The sequence below is a fragment of the Mastigoproctus giganteus genome, chromosome 3 (assembly GCF_048544385.1).
Source record: "Mastigoproctus giganteus isolate SK-2022 chromosome 3, ASM4854438v1, whole genome shotgun sequence".
NCBI classification, from domain to species: domain Eukaryota; kingdom Metazoa; phylum Arthropoda; class Arachnida; order Uropygi; family Thelyphonidae; genus Mastigoproctus; species Mastigoproctus giganteus.
In genome coordinates this window covers 42,559,002-42,578,589 of record NC_143577.1, presented here as the reverse complement: position 1 = coordinate 42,578,589, position 19,588 = coordinate 42,559,002, and the positions used below count along the sequence as shown (strand labels likewise).

The following is a 19,588-nucleotide window of genomic DNA, read 5'->3' as shown; positions in this document are numbered from 1 at the left end:
TCTCTAAAGAATAAACATTGAGTATAAATAAAAAATAATGGTAGAGTCTTTTATGTGATTAGTGTGTTAGCAGTGTTTCCGAGTTAGAAGAAATGCCATGGAATAAATCACAAGCCATGCATGTGAATTGCCAGTGGTTCACCCTTATGCTACTAAGTTAGTAGAATTATACAACAGTTCCTTACCATCTGTTCTTTTGTTGACCAATCATGCTTTTCTTAACCTTACTTCTGGTCATTTTAGTGAATTTATTTCAATTAATTTAGCATTGGCATTAGCATTAGTAGAGGCATTTGATGCAAGAAAGCAAGCTTATGCAGCATCAGCCAAAAAAAAAAAAAAAAAAAAAAACCCACTTCCACTTCACCCCTCTGTTCGTTCAAAATACCTGTCCAGCTGAGCCTTAAACTTATTTAGGCTATCAACCTCCACGACAAGGGATGGAAGTCTATTCCACCAACCAACCACCTGCTGGCTAAAGGCAAATTTCTGCACGTCTATCCTACATCTGTCTTTCCTCAATTTGAATTTATGCCCTCTCAGGTGATTATTCTGAGCTAGAGGAAGAATCCCATCAGCATTGAGCATGCTCAAACTATTCAAGGCTTTATACACCTCTATCAGATCACCTCGCTGGTGCCTAGTCTCCAGACACTGTAATTTGCAAAACTTAAGCCTTTCTTTGTAAGGGCACCCCTTTGTTCCATTCACTAATCTTGTTGCCCTTCTCTGTACTCGTTCCAGCAGCTCTACATCCTTCTTGAAATGAGGCCTCCAGACCCCGTATACAGTACTCTAAGTGTGGCCTGACCATTGCCTTATACAAGGGAATAATCACCTCCTTATCCCTGCTGGAAAAATTCCTGTATATCATTGACAATACTCCATGAGCTACTCTTGCAGTCCATCTGCACTGCTCAGAGAACTTCATATCTGCCTGCACAACCACCCCCAAGTCCCTTTCATTCTCTACCACTGTCAGTGTAGTACCACAGAGTTGATACGTTGCTCTGGGATTGCTGTTTCCCATGTGTAGTACTTTACATTTGTCAATGTTAAACTTCATTTGCCACCTCTCAGCCCATCTGCTCAACCTTTCCAGATCCTGTTGCAGCAGCATAGTGTCAGTAGTGTCCTTGACAACCCTGCCAACCTTTATATCGTCTGCAAACTTGGACATTAAGCTTGATATACCATCATCAATATCATTTATAAATACAGAAAACAATAATGGACCCAACACTGAGCCCTGAGGGACTCCACTAATAACATTGGTCCACGATGAGCAGTGTCCATTGATTACCACTCTCTGTCTTCTCCCCCTCAACCACCCCTTTATCCATAGCAGCAATTTGCCTCCAATGTCACACTGCTCCAATTTGTGTAGCAGTCTTCCATGTGCAACAGTATCAAAAGCCTTTCTAAGATCCAAGTATATAATATCAAAGCTATTCCCTGCATCCAGTTCTTTTGTGACTGCATCATAGTATCCAATCAAATTGGTCAGGCAAGACTTCCCCTTAACAAAACCATGCTGTGTCCGAGCTATAATTTAGGCAATTCAAGTAAATTTAGAATAAATGCTTCAGGTATATGCAATCTGTAAAACAATAATCTGTGTGGTTCAGTTGATTTAAAACAACTTGAAAGGTACTTAAAGTTTCTAAGAAAATTCTGTTCTTTGAAATATAGTTTTGCATTTGAGAAGCAGCTTTTCTTTGTGCACTTTGATCTTGAATGCAACTTGCAATTCTTTCTTTCTTTTTTTAATTTTCTGTTTGAAATATATTGTTATATACAAATATTTTGCACAGTTATTATAATCTTAAAATCCATAGCACATCTTTTTAGATGGTGGAAAGGGACCTAGAAAGTGTGAATATTCACTAGAGACTTTTAAGCACTTGCTATTCATTTTTAGTCACTAGAGACTCTTAATTATCACTCAGAAACGGCTTGTAACAAACTTTATGGAACAAGATATGAGTTAAAAACAATGATTTATACTAAAGGAAGTCACTTACTATAAAGATCACCATCAATTAGTTAAAAATTTGTACTGTTCTGCACCAGTATAATAAAAGGTCTATTCTATTTTGAAACATTATCTGGGAAATTTTGAATAAATTGGAAAGAGACAAAAAAAAAAAAAAAAAAAAAATATATATATATATATATATATATATATATATATACACAAGGTGTCTCAAAAATACATGGCATAACTTCAGGAATGAGTTCCTCATATGTAGATAATAAAAATATTTTATATCAACATAGTTCTGGAAATGCTTGGTTTCCGAGTTTTGAAGGTCTGTCTATGACACTTAACTGTTCACATCACCTTATAGTAATTGTTCAAAATGTCCACCTTCTGCCTGAATAGAGGCTTCAAATCAACATCTCATGGACTCGCGAAGACGATGCCAAATTCCTGACATGTTTCGTATTTCAGAACCTGCCACAGAGTTTCCACATCCGCTAACGGAGTCGAATACACCAATGACTTTAAATGGTCCCACAAGAAGAAATCTAGTGGGTTTAAATCAGGTGAGCATGGAGGCCAGGCAGTTGATCCACCTCTACCTATCCACCGACCAGGAAACCTTCGATTCAGGTAATTGCGGCCTAGGTGGCTGAAATGTGCGGGAGCGCCATCGTGCATGAAATGTGCTTGTTGACGAATGATCAGTGTCGTGCCGTCCAAGAAATCAGGCATGTTGTTTTCCAGAAAGTTTCTGTAAATTTTCTGTAAATGCCCTGTGAGTTTGTTTGGAAGTACGTGGGTCCCAAATAACTTATCACCAAAAACACCCGCCCAGATGTTGAGGCTGAACCACTGTTGGTGATGTGATGGAAGAATTGCGTGTAAGTTTTCCTCAGCCCATAAATGCTGATTGTGAAAGTTTTGGATTCCATCTCGTGTGAACTGTGCTTCACCTGTGAATATCACTAAGGCAGGAAAGTGAGGAGTTATACCACACTGCTGCAAGAACCACTGGCAGGACATTACTCGCACAGGGTAATCTGCTGGTGATAAGGCCTGTACCCTTTGCAGATGGTAAGGATACAGTTGGTGTTCTCGCAACACTCTCCAAATAGTCAAACATTGAACAGCCAGTTGCATTACTATTCTGCGTGTGCTGATTCCAGGAGTGGTATGCACAACATTCAAAATCTTCTCCTCTACTTCAGGAGTCGAGACCTTGGTCGTCCTCTGTCGGCAGCACGAGGTGTAAAGGTCCCATGTTCACAAAGGCAGCGATGGATACCTTCAAATGTTTTCCTGTCTGGACATATTCATTCTGGGAACCTTTCATGGTACAAACGACGAGCCTCCAGAGAATTGCCATCTGCCAAACTGTACATAAAGTGCATATCCGCTTGCTCCTGATTTTAGTACATAGTCAGAATGGAAAACCACCAGATTCTGTCAGTACCTTGTGATGAAGGAAATCACCTGCGGGAGATAAGACATTCCAGTTAATAACTCGTGAACCAAGCATTTCCAGAACTATGTTGATATAAAATATTTTTATTGTCTACATATGAGGAACTCATTTCTGAAGTTATGCTGTGTATTTTTGAGACACCTTGTATATTTATATAAATATAGATATACATTCCCATCAGTTTAACAAAAGAGCAATGTGTTCCCAAAAATTTCTTTATTGAGCAAGAAGTATTTTCCCAGTGAATTTTTGTCTCATGCATAATGAACATAAATGAAAATAAAAGAAAGTTTATGATTACAGGTGGGAGGGAGAGACAAAGTACTAAACAGATCTGGCAAACAGCGAAGCATAGTTTCAATACATCAGAATCCTTCAAATATCTGGGAGTTATGATTCAACATAATAGTAGTAATACCCCAGAAATTCAGGCTTGTTTTAATGCTGGTAATAGATGCTATTTTTCTGTGCAGAAACACTTTCAACCAAAACTGCTCTCCAGAAGAATGAAATTAGTGGTATACAAAACAGTGGTACAGCCTCTCATGACTTATGCTAGTGAAACATGGGTGCTTAAAAAGGACAAAAAAGAAGATATTAAGGAAAATCTTTGGCCCCATAAAAGTCGGGGAAGAGTGAAAAATAAGGACAAACCAAGAGCTGAAGGAACTGTATGGAGAACTGGATATAGTAGGAATGATAAAGAGCCCAAGACTTAGATGGCAGGCCACATGATATGAATGGAGGAAAACAGATGGCCAAGGAAAGCAGTGGAAGGGCAACTGGGAGGAAGAAGATTGAGAGGAAGACTGAGAAGCAGGTGAATGGATGACCTACGACAACTTAGGGTGAGACAATGGGGAACAATGTATACTTGCGTGTACACCAATGCTAGGAGTTTGGTAAATAAATTTGATGAATTTGACGTATTGCTCAAAGCATCAAAGGCGGATATTGTTGGGATATCAGAGACGTGGTGTCACACAGATATAAGTAATGCAAAACTGGAATTTGGGGAGTACAACGTCTACAGAAAGGATAGACAGGATAGAAAGGGAGGAGGGGTTATGCTATTAGTTAAGAAACACATAAAATCCAAGGAAGTGAAGCCAGTCGACATCGCTGGACAGTGCAGTGTCGAGTCGGTTTAGTGTGACATAAGCATTGAGAGATCAAAATTGAGAGTAGGAGTGTGCTATGGGCTTAATGACTCTGATCAGTATAATAAGAAACTGTACAGGGAAATAGAGTGGGCCAGAAAATACGAGAGTCTTATAATGGGGGATTTTAATTTCCCAGATATTGACTGCAATTTGTGTGTTGGTCACTCACACACTAGCAAGGCTTTTGTGGATTTATTGGATGATTGTTTTCTAAATCAGCATGTTCGGGAAGCAACTAGAGGGAGCAGTACTGTTGATTTGGTTATCAGTAGTGATTCTTCATGCATTAAGAATCTGCAGATACAGGAACCACTAGGTGGCAGTGATCACAGTGTGCTGAAGTGGGATTTATTCAAGGAGGTAACTACCATCAGGGGTAAAGGGAAGGGAAGGGTTATTGCTTTCGTAAAGGCGACTTATGGTCTGAGACTGTATTTAAATTCTATACAGTGGGATCAACTGATGATATTGCCAACAGCAAATTCAAAATGGGAAGCATTCAAACTTATCTTGAAAGCTACTAGGCTTTACATACCAACTAAGAAATATTGTTCAAGGTTCAGGCCTAAATGGATGTCAGATGAACTAATGAGACATATGGCAGAGAAGAAAAATGCATGGGATACATATAAATTAACATGTGACACAGAAGCCTATGATAGATATAAGTTGATCTGTAACCAAGTTACAAAGGAGGTTAGGCAGGCGAAGGCAGATTACGAGAAATCTTTGGCAAGGAATGCAAAGAAAAACAGCAAGGAGTTCTTTACTTATGTAAACTCTAGAAGGAAGGGGATGAATCAGATTGGTCCACTTGATATCGATGGTTCAACTGTTGATGATCCTGCTCAGGTAGCTAACAAACTAAATGAATATTTTGCATCGACATTCACACATGAGGAGTTATTCAGCGAGGGGAATGGCAGAGGTGTATTCAACTCTGGCAGTAAGCTAGAGAATCTTGTAATAACTGAGAGTAAAGTGGATCAGAAATTGTTGAAGATAAATATAAGAAAGGCACCTGGGGTGGATGGGATCTATCCAGTTATTTTAAGGAGGCAGCAAAGGAAGTAAGCAAACCCTTAGCCATAATTATGAGAGCTTCCTTGGACTCAGGGGAAGTACCCATGGACTGGAGATGTGAAAATGACCCCAATTCACAAAGGAGGATCAAAGGCTGACATAAGTAATTATAGACCTGTGAGTTTAACTTCTGTTCCAGGAAAATTAATTGAGGCACTGGTTAAAGAAGCACTGCAGGATCATTTAGACAAGACTTCAGTTATAACTCAGACACAGCATGGTTTTGTTAAGGGGAAGTCTTGCCTGACCAACTTGATTGGATATTATGATGCAGTCACAAAAGAACTGGATGCAGGGAATAACTTTGATATTATATACTTGGATCTTAGAAAGGCTTTTGATACTGTTGCACATGGAAGACTGCTACACAAATTGGAGCAGTGTGACATTGGAGGCAAATTGCTGCTATGGATAAAGGGGTGGTTGAGGGGGAGAAGACAGAGAGTGGTAATCAATGGACACTGCTCGTCGTGGACTAATGTTATTAGTGGAGTCCCTCAGGGTTCAGTATTGGGTCCTTTATTGTTTTCTGTATTTATAAATGATATTGATGATGGTATATCAAGCTTAATGTCCAAGTTTGCAGATGATACGAAGGTTGGCCGGGTTGTCAAGGTCACTACTGACACTATGCTGCTGCAACAGGATCTGGAAAGGTTGAAGAGATGGGCTGAGAGGTGGCAAATGAAGTTTAACATTGACAAATGTAAAGTACTACACATGGGAAACAGCAACCCCAGAGCAACGTATCAACTCTGTGGTACTACACTGACAGTGGTAGAGAATGAAAGGGACTTGGGGGTGGTTGTGCAGGCAGATATGAAGTTCTCTGAGCAGTGCAGACGGGCTGCAAGAGTAGCTCATGGAGTATTGTCAATGATATACAGGAATTTTTCCAGCAGGGATAAGGAGGTGATTATTCCATTGTATAAGGCAATGGTCAGGCCACACCTAGAGTACTGTATACAGGTCTGGAGGCCTCATTTCAAGAAGGATGTAGAGCTGCTGGAACGAGTACAGTTAGTGAATGGAACAAAGGGGTGCTCTTACGAAGAAAGGCTTAAGTTTTGCAAATTACAGTGTCTGGAGACTAGGCACCAGCGAGGTGATCTGATAGAGGTGTATAAAGCCTTGAATGGTTTAAGCATGCTCAATGCTGATGGGATTCTTCCTCTAGCTCAGAAAAATCACCTGAGAGGGCATAAATTCAAATTGAGGAAAGACAGATGTAGGATAGACGTGAGGAAATTTGCCTTTAGCCAGCGGGTGGTTGGTTGGTGGAACAGACTTCCATCCCTTGTGGCGGAGGTTGATAACCTAAATAAGTTTAAGGCTCAGCTGGACAGGTATTTGGAACGAACAGAGGGGTGAAGTGGAAGTGGGGTTTTTTGTTTTTTTTTGGCTGATGCTGCATAATCTTGCTTTCTTGCATCAAATGCCTCTACTAATGCTAGTGCTAAAGAGATTAACTGAAGAGCCTTCAAAATATCCAAGTGAATTGGAAATCAGCAAAGAATTTAAAATTTCGAGGCAACTAGCAGTAGAAGTGAAAAGCTGGAGAAAGTTTATAGAGCACTGCTGACCATTAAACCAACAAGTGTCCAATCTGAGACAGTGTTTTCGATCAGTGGTCTCTTTAACACAAAAATAAGGTCAAATCTATAGGAAAAATGCTCAATATACTGTGTTTTTTAAAGGATCATTTTCAGAAAAACTGAGCAATAAATAGTAAAGTAATTTCCCCAAGCTGTTTTTTTCACGTTATTTTTATTTATTTTTTATTATTATTATAGGGCTTATTATTTTTTTGTTTACTATACGAGAAGATAGTTTTTATTCAAAGGATTTGAATACAATTTGTAATTTTGTATAATCTCAAGCTGGTTACTTTTTTGGAACATTTTAATTTTTTAATTTTTTTTACTATAAGAGGTGATAGATTTTGTTTAAAAGATTTGTACAATCTACCCAAGATAAAATAAATACCTGTGTTATAAGCTTTTAATTATTTTCCCTAAGTCTGAGAAAATCTGTTTTAAAACCAGTTTTAAAAGTAAACTTCGGTGAAACTCTGTTTTGAAATTTCTCGGTTTTATGCAAGCCCTAGTTTTTAGTCATGCCTATTGAGTGACATTCGCTTCTCACCTCAATCGTACCATGTGACCTTCCTGTCAGTCATTATATGATATGTCCATTCTCATCTAACTGTACTCCCAGTAGATGGTTTTCCTGTAAAATGTAAAGTAAAATAATTAATGCAAAATAATTAAACCAATAAAAGGTGAACTAGCCAGCATCAGAAATGGGTGGTTAGCATTAGCATTAGCATTAGTAGAGGCATATGATGCAAGAAAGCAAGCTTATTCAGCATCAGCCAAAAAAAATAAATAAATAAAAATAAAAAAACACAGACCACTCCCATTTCACCCCTCCGTTCGTTCGAAATACCTGTCCAGTTGAGCTTTAAATTTGTTTAGGCTATCAACTTCAACAACAAGTGATGGAAGTCGGTTCCACCAACCAACCACCCGCTGGCCAAAGGCAAATTTCCGCACATCTATCCGACATCCGTCCTTCCTCAATTTGAATTTATGCCCTCTGAGGTGATTATTCTGAGAAAGATGAAGAATCCCATTGGCATTGAGCATGCTCAAACCATTCAAAGCCTTATACACCTCTATCAGATCACCTCGCCGGTGCCTAGTCTCCAGACTCTGTAATTTGCAAAACTTAAGCCTTTCTTCGTAAGAGCAACCCTTTGTTCCATTTACTAATCTTGTTGCCCTTCTCTGTACCCGTTCCAGCAGCTCTACATCCTTCTTGAAATGAGGCCTCCAGACCTGTATACAGTACTCAAGATGTGGCCTAACCATTGCCTTATACAAGGGAATAATCACCTCCTTATCCCTGCTAGAAAAATTCCTGTATATCATTGACAAGACACCATGAGCTACTCTTGCAGCTCGTCTGCACTGCTCAGAGAACTTCATATCTGCCTGCACAATTACCCCCAGGTCCTTTTCATTCTCCACCACTGTCAGTGTAGTACCGCAGAGTTGATACATTGCTCTGGGGTTACTGTTACCCATATGTAGTACTTTACATTTGTCAATGTTAAACTTCATTTGCCACCTCTCAGCCCATCTGTTCAACCTTTCCAGATCCTGTTGCAGCAGCATAGCGTCAGTAGTGTCCTTAACGACCCTGCCAACCTTTGTATCATCTGCAAACTTAGACATTGAACTTGATATCCCATCATCAATATCATTCATAAACACCGAAAACAACAATGGACCCAACACTGAACCTTGAGGAACTCCACTAATAACATTAGTCCACGTTGAGCAGTGTCCATTGATTACCACTCTCTGTCTTCTGCCACTCAACCATCCCCTTATCCATAGCAGCAATTTGCCTCCAATGCCACACTGCTCCAATTTGTGCAGCAGTCTTCCATGTGCAACAGTATCAAAAGCCTTTCTAAGATCCAAATATATAATATCAAAGTTATTCCCTGCATCCAGTTCTTTTGTGACTACATCATAGTATCCAATCAAATTGGTCAGGCAAGACCTGCCCTTAACAAAACCATGCTGCGTCTGAGCTATAACTGAATTCTTGTCTAGATGATCCTGCAGTGCTTCTTTAACCAGTGCCTCCATTAATTTACCTGGAACAGAAGTTAAACTAACAGGTCTATAATTACTTGTGTCAGCCTTTGATCCTCCTTTGTGAATTGGGGTTACATTTGCACATCTCCAGTCTATGGGTACCTCCCCTGAGTCCAAAGAAGCTCTCATAATTATGGCTAGGGGTTTGCATACTTCCTTTGCTGCCTCCTCAAACTAAATCAATATTTTGCATCTACATTCACACATGAGAAGTTATTCAGGAAGGAGAATGCCAGAGGTGAATTAAACTCTGGCAGTGAGCTTGATGATTTTGTAATAACCGAGAGGAAAGTGGAGGAGAAATTGTTGAAAATAAACATAAAAAAGGCACCTGGGGTGGATAGGATCTATCCAATTATATTAAAGGAGGCAGCAAAGGAAGTAAGCAAACCCTTAGCCATAATTATGAGAGCTTCCTTGGACTCAGGGGAGGTACCCACAGACTGGAGATGTGCAAATGTAACCCCAATTCACAAAGGAGGATCAAAGGGAGGATCACAAGTAATTATAGACCTGTGAATATAACTTCTGTTCCAGGAAAATTAATGGAAGCACTGGTTAAAGAAGCACTGCAGGATCATCTTGACAAGAATTCAGTTATAGCTCAGACACAGCATGGTTTTGTTAAGGGAAGGTCTTGCCTGACCAATTTGATTGGATACTATGATGTAGTCACAAAAGAACTGGATGCAGGGAATAACTTTGATATTATATATTTGGATCTTAGAAAGGCTTTTGATACTGTTGCACATGGAAGACTGCTGCACAAATTGCAGCAGTGTAGCATTGGTGGCAAATTGTTGCTATCGATAAAGGGATGGTTGACTGGCCGAAGACAGAGAGTGGTAATTAATGGACACTGCTCATCGTGGACTAATGTTATTAGTGGAGTCCCTCAGGGTTCAGTGTTGGGTCCATTGTTGTTTTCTGTATTTATAAATAATATTGATGATGGTATATCAAGCTTAATGTCCAAGTTTGCAGACGATACCAAGATTGGCCGGGTTGTTAAGGACGCTACTGACGCTATGCTGGTGCAACAGGATCTGGAAAGGTTGAGCAGATGGGCTGAGAGGTGGCAAATGAAGTTTAACATTGACAAATGTAAAGTACTACATATGGGAAACAGCAACCCCAAAGCAACATATCAACTCTGTGGTACTACACTGACAGTGGTAGAGAATGAAAAGGACCTGGGGGGTAATTGTGCAGGCAGATATGAAGTTCTCTGAGCAGTGCAGACGGGCTGCAAGAGTAGCTCATGGTGTCTTATCAATGATATACAGGAATTTTTGTAGCAGGGATAGGGAGGTGATTATTCCCTTGTATAAGGCAATGGTCAGGCCGCACCTTGAGTACTGTATACAGGTCTGGAGGCCTCATTTCAAGAAGGATGTAGAGCTGCTGGAACGAGTACAGAGAAGGGCAGCAAGGTTAGTGAATGGAACGAAGGGTTTCTCTTACGAAGAAAGGCTTAAGTTTTGCAAATTACAGTGTCTGGAGACTAGGCACCAGCAAGGTGATCTGATAGAGGTGTACAAAGCCTTGAATGGTTTGGGCATGCTCAATGCTGATGGGATACTGCCTCTTGCTCAGAATAATCATCTGAGAGAGCAAAAATTCAAATTGAGGAAAGACAGATGTAGGATAGATGTGCGGAAATTTGCATTTAGCTAGCAGGTAGTTGGTTGGTGGAACAGACTTCCATCCCTTGTTGTGGAAGTTGATAGCCTAAATAAGTTTAAGGCTCAGCTGGACAGGTATTTTGAACAAACAGAGGGGTGAAGTGGAAGGGTTTTTTTTTTTTTTTTTTTTTGCTGATGCTGCATTAGCTTGCTTTCTTGCATCATATGCCTCTACTAATGCTAATGGCTGGGGGAAGAGACAGCTGGAAGGAAATCATTCAGGAGGCCAGGGTTCTAAAAGGACCATAGTGCCATGGAGTAAGCAAGTATAATGAAAGAACTATAAAGAATAAAAAAAAATTATTAAATATATTTATGCAGTTGATAATGTTATGATAAAATATTAATTCATAATACTGAAGTTTTTAAATGATAAATATAAACAGTCAACAATCATATTGAGGCATGCTTGCTGATATTAGTAGACATGTGGTATATGTTTACTGGTATCAGCTGTCTTCTTATATTTCATACTTATGTCTTATAATAATAAGAAGAAGAAGGTATATGTACAAAATGCATTCACTAAATTTGGCAGACTGAATATTGTGTAATTTTATCTACTTACATTTTTAAAAATCTGTATTTTCAAGCTTATAATTATTGGTCTCATTTTCCAAATACAATATATATAGTTTAAATTTAAGATAACCTTTTATAGGAAATATCTTCACCCGATGCTCACATCAAATTTATCCGGTTAATACATAGTGTAAAAGTCTAAGTTTATGACGTGATATTGTCCATACTAAAAGATTGTTAATTTTTACGGGTTCCATAAAACTAATCTTGTATTCAATTCCCAATGTCTACTTTTTCAAGGAAGAGCAAAGAAAGGTTTTGTGTGGTTTAACAGACTAGAAATCAAAATATTGTAGACTAAACTTCTTTATGTGTCACTAGGTTATTTTGGTTATGAACCATGCTCACAAGAATTAAAATGATGCATTTAACAATACTCACTCTCTTATAAATCAAATTGAATTTAAAATTAGTGTACTGCGACAAGATTATATTTGTTAACCAATGTGAATAGTGCTATTCACACACACGTGTAAAGGTTCACGAGGGTGTATGGTCTCCGTACGTTTATAGAATTGGAGTTTAACTTAATTTCAAGTGTTTTGGCTATTAAGAGTTTTGTGTATTCAATCTGTATATTAATTACTTTAGCCTCCTTAAAAAGAAAAACATGGTTCTCCTGGATGGCGTGAAAGGAAAGTTCAGAAGCACCTGTCCTTTTTTGCCCTCACAGATGCCTAGTGTTGACATAATCGCATCGAAAGATATTTCTGGGTAGAACCAATGTAAAAGGAGTTGCATTCCCCAAAGCAATGTTATAGACTATATTGGTTCGCTCCGTGTTAGAGACTGAGGTTGTCTTCCTTGCCCTCATTGTCTGGAGTTTGTTAATTGGTTGTGCAACTATTTTAAATTCTGTGTTTTTAACAATGTTAATAAACTGTTCATACCACTGTTGTACAAATGGAACTTTAATAAAATATTTATGTGTAGTGCACTTACTAAGTGTAACCGATTCTGATTTTTGCTTTGCCTGTCGTTGAATGCTCCTAATTATGCCTAGTGTATATCCCGTTTAAAAATCTTGTTGAAAGTTCCCTGAGTTCGTCCAGATATTCCTGTGTATATCTGTACACATTATAAAATTGGTTAAAAATGATACTCCTTTTATACATAAAAGGTTGGTAACTTGAATAATGTGAAAATTTTCCTGTATTTTGGTTTATGGTAAATTTTAAAATGTATGTCATCGTTGACTCTTGTTAATGTAAAGTTAAGAAAATTTATAGAATTCTCACCTGGTTTTTCCTTTTCCAAAGTAAATTTAAGTCTCATATGTATATTATTAAAGGAATCCATAAGATTATTTACAATATCTTCATGTGAAATAACAAGGATATCATCCAAATACCTACTATAAAATGTTAACCTGGGAATATATGGGGTTAAGTATAATTGCTCAATATTGTTGAGTTAAATTTCAGCGACTAAACCACTCAGGCTAAGTCCAATCGGAAAGCCAAAAATTTATCTATATATGTCTGATTGGAAATCAATATAAGTAGCCTCTATAAGAAATCTGATTAAATGAAATATTTCAGTTATAGGTAACTTGGTTTTATTTAACATTATGGAATTACTGTTAATCAAATCTCATAACATATTGAGCGAATATTTAACATCTACATTAGTGTATAATGAGACAACATCAAGGGAAAACAATTTATCATCATTATCTAACTTTGTCTTTTCATATATTGAAAAGTGAATCAGAAATTTTTATACTGAATTTTAATGTAAGACGTAAAAGTTTTATACCTTTTTATGTCTTACATTAAAACTTAGATCTTTTACACTATGTATTAACCAGATAAATTTGATGTGAGTGTCGGGTGAAGAAATTTCCTATAAAAAGGTATCTTATATTTAAACAATATTATTTAATGTAGTAAGAATTGGGCTTCATTGCTCTTATATTTTGAAATGTATATAGTATACACTATTTATGGCCTAACCCCTCAAATCCAGCAGTCCATTATCAGATTCCACCCATTTTCTGGCTGTGTTTAGGAAAACAGACTAATTGGGAAAACTATTGCAACAAGGCTTAAGATTCAACAGATTTAGTTTTTGGAATGGCCATTCACTAAAGCAAAGCATTACAGCTAATTGGTTCACTTCACAGTAATAAAAGTTTTTACTATGCTCCAAGATTGAGAAATTTGTTAAGTCAACTGTCAATTGTATTAAGTTAATTGTTGCTGCTCAGGAAGAAGAAAGGGACTCGAAAATAGCAATGATTACTTAAGGTTTCTGGGTTTCGTGTTTGTGCAAGAAGCATTAGACTGAGATAATTATTCACTAAACACATGTTTTTAGAGCATTTAGATTATCTCTTTTAAACAATATCAACATGGTAACTTTCATCCATTTGTATAAGTGGCCTGAGACTGGCCATTGGGACTTCAGTAAGTGATTGCATAAAACTTTTTGCTTTTCCCCTTTAAAAATATACCCCCATACACGTGGAGTACAGTATATTTTGGAAGAGGAAAGCAAAAAGTTTTATCATATTAATGAAAATAAAGGTATTCTGATGTTTGTCCTTAGACACCAAAGATCCTAGTTACATCATTGTGAATCGACAACATGTAGCAATTATTTTCCATTCAAAAATATATCATACACAATTTTGGTATAATTTGAAGGTGAAATAACTATTTTTAGGTACAATACCCACTGTATATTTATTGTACTTGGTAATATTTATTATGCTTTCCATGTATTTACATTGTTTTCTCTTGAAAAGAAAACTTCATTTGTATGGAATTGTGCACCATAAGCTGTGGTATAGAAATGCAGTATTTTTAGATTTTTTTAATGACTATAATTCCTACAGTTGCTGGATTTCAGTATATAGCATTTTCATTTATACTGTATTTAAAATGTTGGTTACTCATATGTATTATTTTACATATCAAAATTTTCTAATTTCGAATTTTACTGTTCACAAGTTGGATTTAACTCCAGTTTGTAAATTTTGAAATTTGGTCAAGTGTACTTGGTAATATTACAGTACCAATTACAGTACTATTCAAGGGCTGTTGGTATTTTTGTCAGTACAGTTAAAATATTTCTGTGAATCAACACTACTGACAAACTGTGAATCAACAATGCTGAAATATTTTTATGAAGCAACAGTACTGTCACTATTACCTTTATGTTTAATGCTTATAAAGTGTAATGTTATATCAGGTTGAGTTATTTAGAGTAAGTGCAAGGTGGCTAAAACTGTAAGGCTTCACTATATTGTGTCTGTAAATTGCATGTAATATGTAGTTGGGTTGCCTGTTCTGCATGATGAAAAATCTGACAGGATGTTGCAAGACAGGATTCAAATGTATGCATTTTCTACACGTGAAAACTGGCACTTATGCCCACTATGTTTAGCTACAGGTAAGAGGGAGCATTACTTCATGTATGCACTGTTGTAATAAGTATATACTCCATTTCATTTGTATACTCCATTTTCCGAGTAATTTTTGAGGTAACATTTAATCTACGAATGGCATAAAAATGGAAATGTTAATCACTATTTATAATTCTATTTTTATCTCTTTTCATCGTTTCTGTGAATCTGACATATCAGTTTGTTGAAAGATTTATGCATTTAATTTTTTAATTATCTTTTTTATTTATTATTGCTTTTTTATCAGAATAATTATTTGGATTTAAACCTTTATCTCCTTCTAGGTTTTTACAAGATCAGAACTGGAATATATAGCAACTTTGTGTAAGAAACATGATGTCATTGCAGTAATGGACGAAGTATATGAATGGATAGTATATAAAGGATATGAGCATATTCGAATGGGTAAGAATCATTCTTTAATAGAATGTACAGTATATGTCTAAATTCCATCTTTGAAAATAATGTTTTTTTTCAGCAAATTTTTACAAATTTTTTTTAAAAATGTTTTTTGTTGCAGTTAAACTTTATCTGAATTGTTATCATTATATTTAATAGAAACATGTAGGATTTAAACAATTTTAAGTTGAAAAACCGCATAATTTTTTTTTCATGTTTATTGAACTTGAATAGAAACACACAGCAATGGATCAGTTAACAGTAATTTGTAAAAGTATCCTGTAAGCATTCTTCATCACAGTTAATGTTCTGCAACAGTTGGTTTTCCATGCCGCTAAAATAATATTTAAGCTGCAGCAGTTCTGTGAAGAGTGTTTGAAAAGTAATGAGATTATTCACATTATTGAATATCTGAGGCATCCTCAAACTTCGGAATGATTTCCTTCCTTTTCAAAGTGATGTCCTTCACATGATATGCATTTTTTTTTTTTTTTGTAACACTCCATTACCTCTCAGACATGTTACTAGTCCATTTTTAGACATCTTGCATATAGTCGCAGTGGCTTTTTTCACTTCTGCATTGAAGTCAAATTTTTGTCCTCCTTTATAGTAGTAGTGGCATGTGATGCAAGAAAGCAAGTGTATGAGCTTATCCAGCATTAGCCAAAAAAAAAAAAAAAAAAAAATCACACCATTCTCTCTAAATGCCTGTCCAATTCTTCCTTATATTTATTTAATCTATCAACTTCCACAACGAATGGAAGTTTGTTCCAGCAATTAACCACCCGCTGGCTAAAGGCAAATTTCCGCACATCTATTCTACATCTGTCTTCTCTTAATTTGAATTTATGCCCCCTTAGGTTCGTAATCTGAACAAGTGGAAGGATCCCATCAGAATTCAGCGTGCTCAATCCATTCAAGGCCTTGTACACCTCAATCAGATCACTGCGCAGGTGCCTAGTCTCCAGCCACTGCAATTTGCAGAACTTAAGCCCCTCTTGGTAAGAGGATCCCTTCATTCCCCCTCACCAATCTTGTTGCCCTTCTCTCTACATGCCAAGTAAATCTACATCTTTCCTAAAATGAGGCCTCCAGACCTGTACACAGTAATCAAGGCGTGGCCTAACCATTGCCTTATACAGAGGGACAATCACCTCCTTTTCCCTGCTAGCAAAATTCCTAAGAATCATTGACAAAACCCCATGACCTGCCCTGGCAGCCCGTCTGCATTGCTCAGAAAACTTCATATCTGACTGCACAATTACTCCCAGGTCTTTTTAATTTTCTACCACCCTAAGTGTAGTACCACACAGTTGGTACGTTTCTCTGGGGTTACTTCTACCCATATGCAGTACTTTGCATTTGTCAAGGTTAAACTTCAGTTGCGACTTTTTAGCCCATCTGCCCAAATTATCTAGATCCTGTTGCAGTAGCACACTGCCATTACAAAGGGTACTAGGAAAGTTTTTCAATACAGCTTTGTTTATTTAATTTTTTCAAAGTAATTTCCTCTACATTCAATACACCTCTCCATCCTCCGAAACCAATCTTCAAACCAGTTCTGCCAAGTTTCACTAGGGAGTAAAGCACACTCGTTGTCCCAAGCCCGTAGAAGGTCCTCATCACTGGAAAACCGCCTCCCTTTTAGCTTCATTTTCACATGCGGGAACAGTGCAAAGTCGCAGGGAGCAAGGTCTGGACTGTAGAGAGGGGGGTGCTCGAGAAGTTTCAGTCCTGTCGTGGTCAAATATTCGGTGCAGGCTTTGGCGCGGTGAGCTGCAGCATTATCGTGATGGAGGTACCAGGTGTCCATTCTTGACTTTGGCCGCAGGTTCTTCTTAGATCCAATGACTTTAGGCAGGCATTGTTCAGTATACCACTTAGCTGTGACTGTCTTCTGCATGTCCAAAACGACACGTTCCACAATTCCACTCGATTTGAAAAATACAGCTAGTTATTAAGAATTTACTGTTGGTAACAGTAAATTTCCAATGTTTAACCATTGGAAATATTCAAAAATAAATGTTGAAGCTGTTGTTGGAATTCTAGGGTGGGTGTTCTACTAGTGCTAGTGCCTCCTTTGTCAAATATGCTGTATGCAGCCGTGCACTGTTTCCATGTGGAAACTACTGCTCCATTATGAACTCCAGTCTTTTTTTTTTTTTTTTTTTTTTTCTGAATTACATGCTGCAATTGAGTTTTAAGTGGTTTGCAGGTATATTCACCATCACAGTGTGCTTCTGTGATGGTGAATATAACTATATATATCAGTCACAAAAAGATGACATCTTACCAGACCACTTCTGTAATGATGGTTTCTTGTTGGTTTTAAGGTATATTAGCACCTTAGGCTATATTGCACTATGTATTATCTGCACACATGTACATGTGTGTTCATGGGCCAGTTTGCATGTTGTTTGGGCTGAATAACTTGGAATAACCCATAGGTAAACCCTACTCCCTCCACCTGAAGTCATCCATCCATCCACATCCTTGATTGAAGAAGCTTTTTAAAATTGCCTCAGTTTCCAGTGGGATTTGAATCCACACCTCTCCAATTTAGTGACAAGTGATGAAACTGCTATGTAGTGATTGCTGAAATTAGCACGTATACTTGATTATTCAACATATTGCAAGTTTTCAGTTGCAGTATGCTGATGCAGTGCATGCAACATCACATAAATTTTCCCACTGACAGAATGTGTGTACTTTCCTTGATTCATTTCTAATATGTTTCAGTTAAACATAGAAATTTAGTATAAAAATCAATAAGTAGTTTGTATTATTATTATCATTATTATTATTTTTGCTGAAGTTTTGTTTTGTATATGCATACAGCCACTTTACCTGGAATGTGGGAAAGAACAGTTACCATTGGAAGTGCAGGAAAGACTTTTAGTGTTACAGGATGGAAGGTAATTATTATTATTATTCACATGTACAAGCAAAGTTATTATATATATTGATTGAATAATGAATGAATGAGTAAATAGCTCCTTTTGTTATTAACATGATATTGGAAAGTCTGAAGATCCCAAACCTCCAGTTTTCTGAATGTTCCTAGATGATCACAAGAGCCCACAAACATAAGACATTCTGTACAAGGCTGCTATCTAGATAATTAATAACATGATAAATTATCTATAAGACTGTAATATATGATTGCTGATCATGAAACATTCACTTTGAATGCATATGTCTGATAAATTCCATATTTGAAAATAATGTTTTTTCAGCAAATTTTTACAAAGTTTTTTTTTTAAATGTTTTTTCACTTTGTTGAGTTTCTGTTTCAGTGCTGCCTGACATGCAGTTTCATATCTTGTCATAACTGCAGCTTATTCCATTGCTTCAGTCATTTGTGCTTGGTATTTGAGATCAGATATTTTTGTGATGCTTTACATGCGATCATCTCTCAAAGTACAGAATGTATGCATTAAATTTTGTTGTGGTGCATTAAAAAAGTCACTGTCTTTCCAATTTTGAAAAACTGAAAAGACAGTGACTTAAAATTATCTGTAGATGCAATTAACATTTGAAGACAACAATAACACACCAACCAGTTGTTAAGAGTTTATTTTTAAGTAGTACCTGTGCCTCTTGGAAGCAACAAGTATTCTGGATGCCATTAACCAATAGGAATGATGAATTTTATATATATACACACACATCCAGTGATCACTTAATTATGACCACCCACTTAATACTATGTTGGGCCACTGTTTGCATGGATAACAGCTACTATTTGCCTAGGCATTGAATCTGCTAGATGTCTGAAGATGTCCATAGGGACCTGCAGCCATGCTACCTTCAAGACTTTCCAGTGCTGGAAATATGACAGTTGCATGTCCATAGCCTCACTTCCCATTCCAAACCATCCCACAGATGTTCAATTAGATTGAGGTAAGGCAAATTTGGAGTCCATTTCAGATGAGTGATATCTTTACTGTATTTATCAAGCCACTCGTGCATTGTGCATGCCTAATGACACGGCGCATTATCATCTTGGAAGATCCCATTTCTGTCTGGGAAAAATGGAACATGGCAGGGTGCATATGGTCTCCTAAGCGCTGCCAGAACCTCGCCAGTGAAATGTTCATCCATATGCACCAGGGGTCCTAGTTCTTGCCATCAAAACATGCCC

The 19,588-nt window shown here is 37.3% G+C and overlaps 1 protein-coding gene across 6 annotated transcripts in view; it reads left to right on the top strand.

The window, feature by feature from the left end:
• Positions 1–19,588, top strand: part of Kyat (Kynurenine aminotransferase) — a 141,310-nt gene that overhangs the window by 33,827 nt on the left and 87,895 nt on the right. For all 6 annotated transcript variants that reach the window (XM_090370506.1, XM_090370508.1, XM_090370503.1 and 3 more), the window contains 2 exons: positions 15,330–15,450; positions 18,283–18,359. In XM_090370506.1, coding sequence (XP_090226632.1) covers positions 15,330–15,450; positions 18,283–18,359 — 198 coding nt within the window. The remainder of the gene's footprint in view (positions 1–15,329; positions 15,451–18,282; positions 18,360–19,588) is intronic.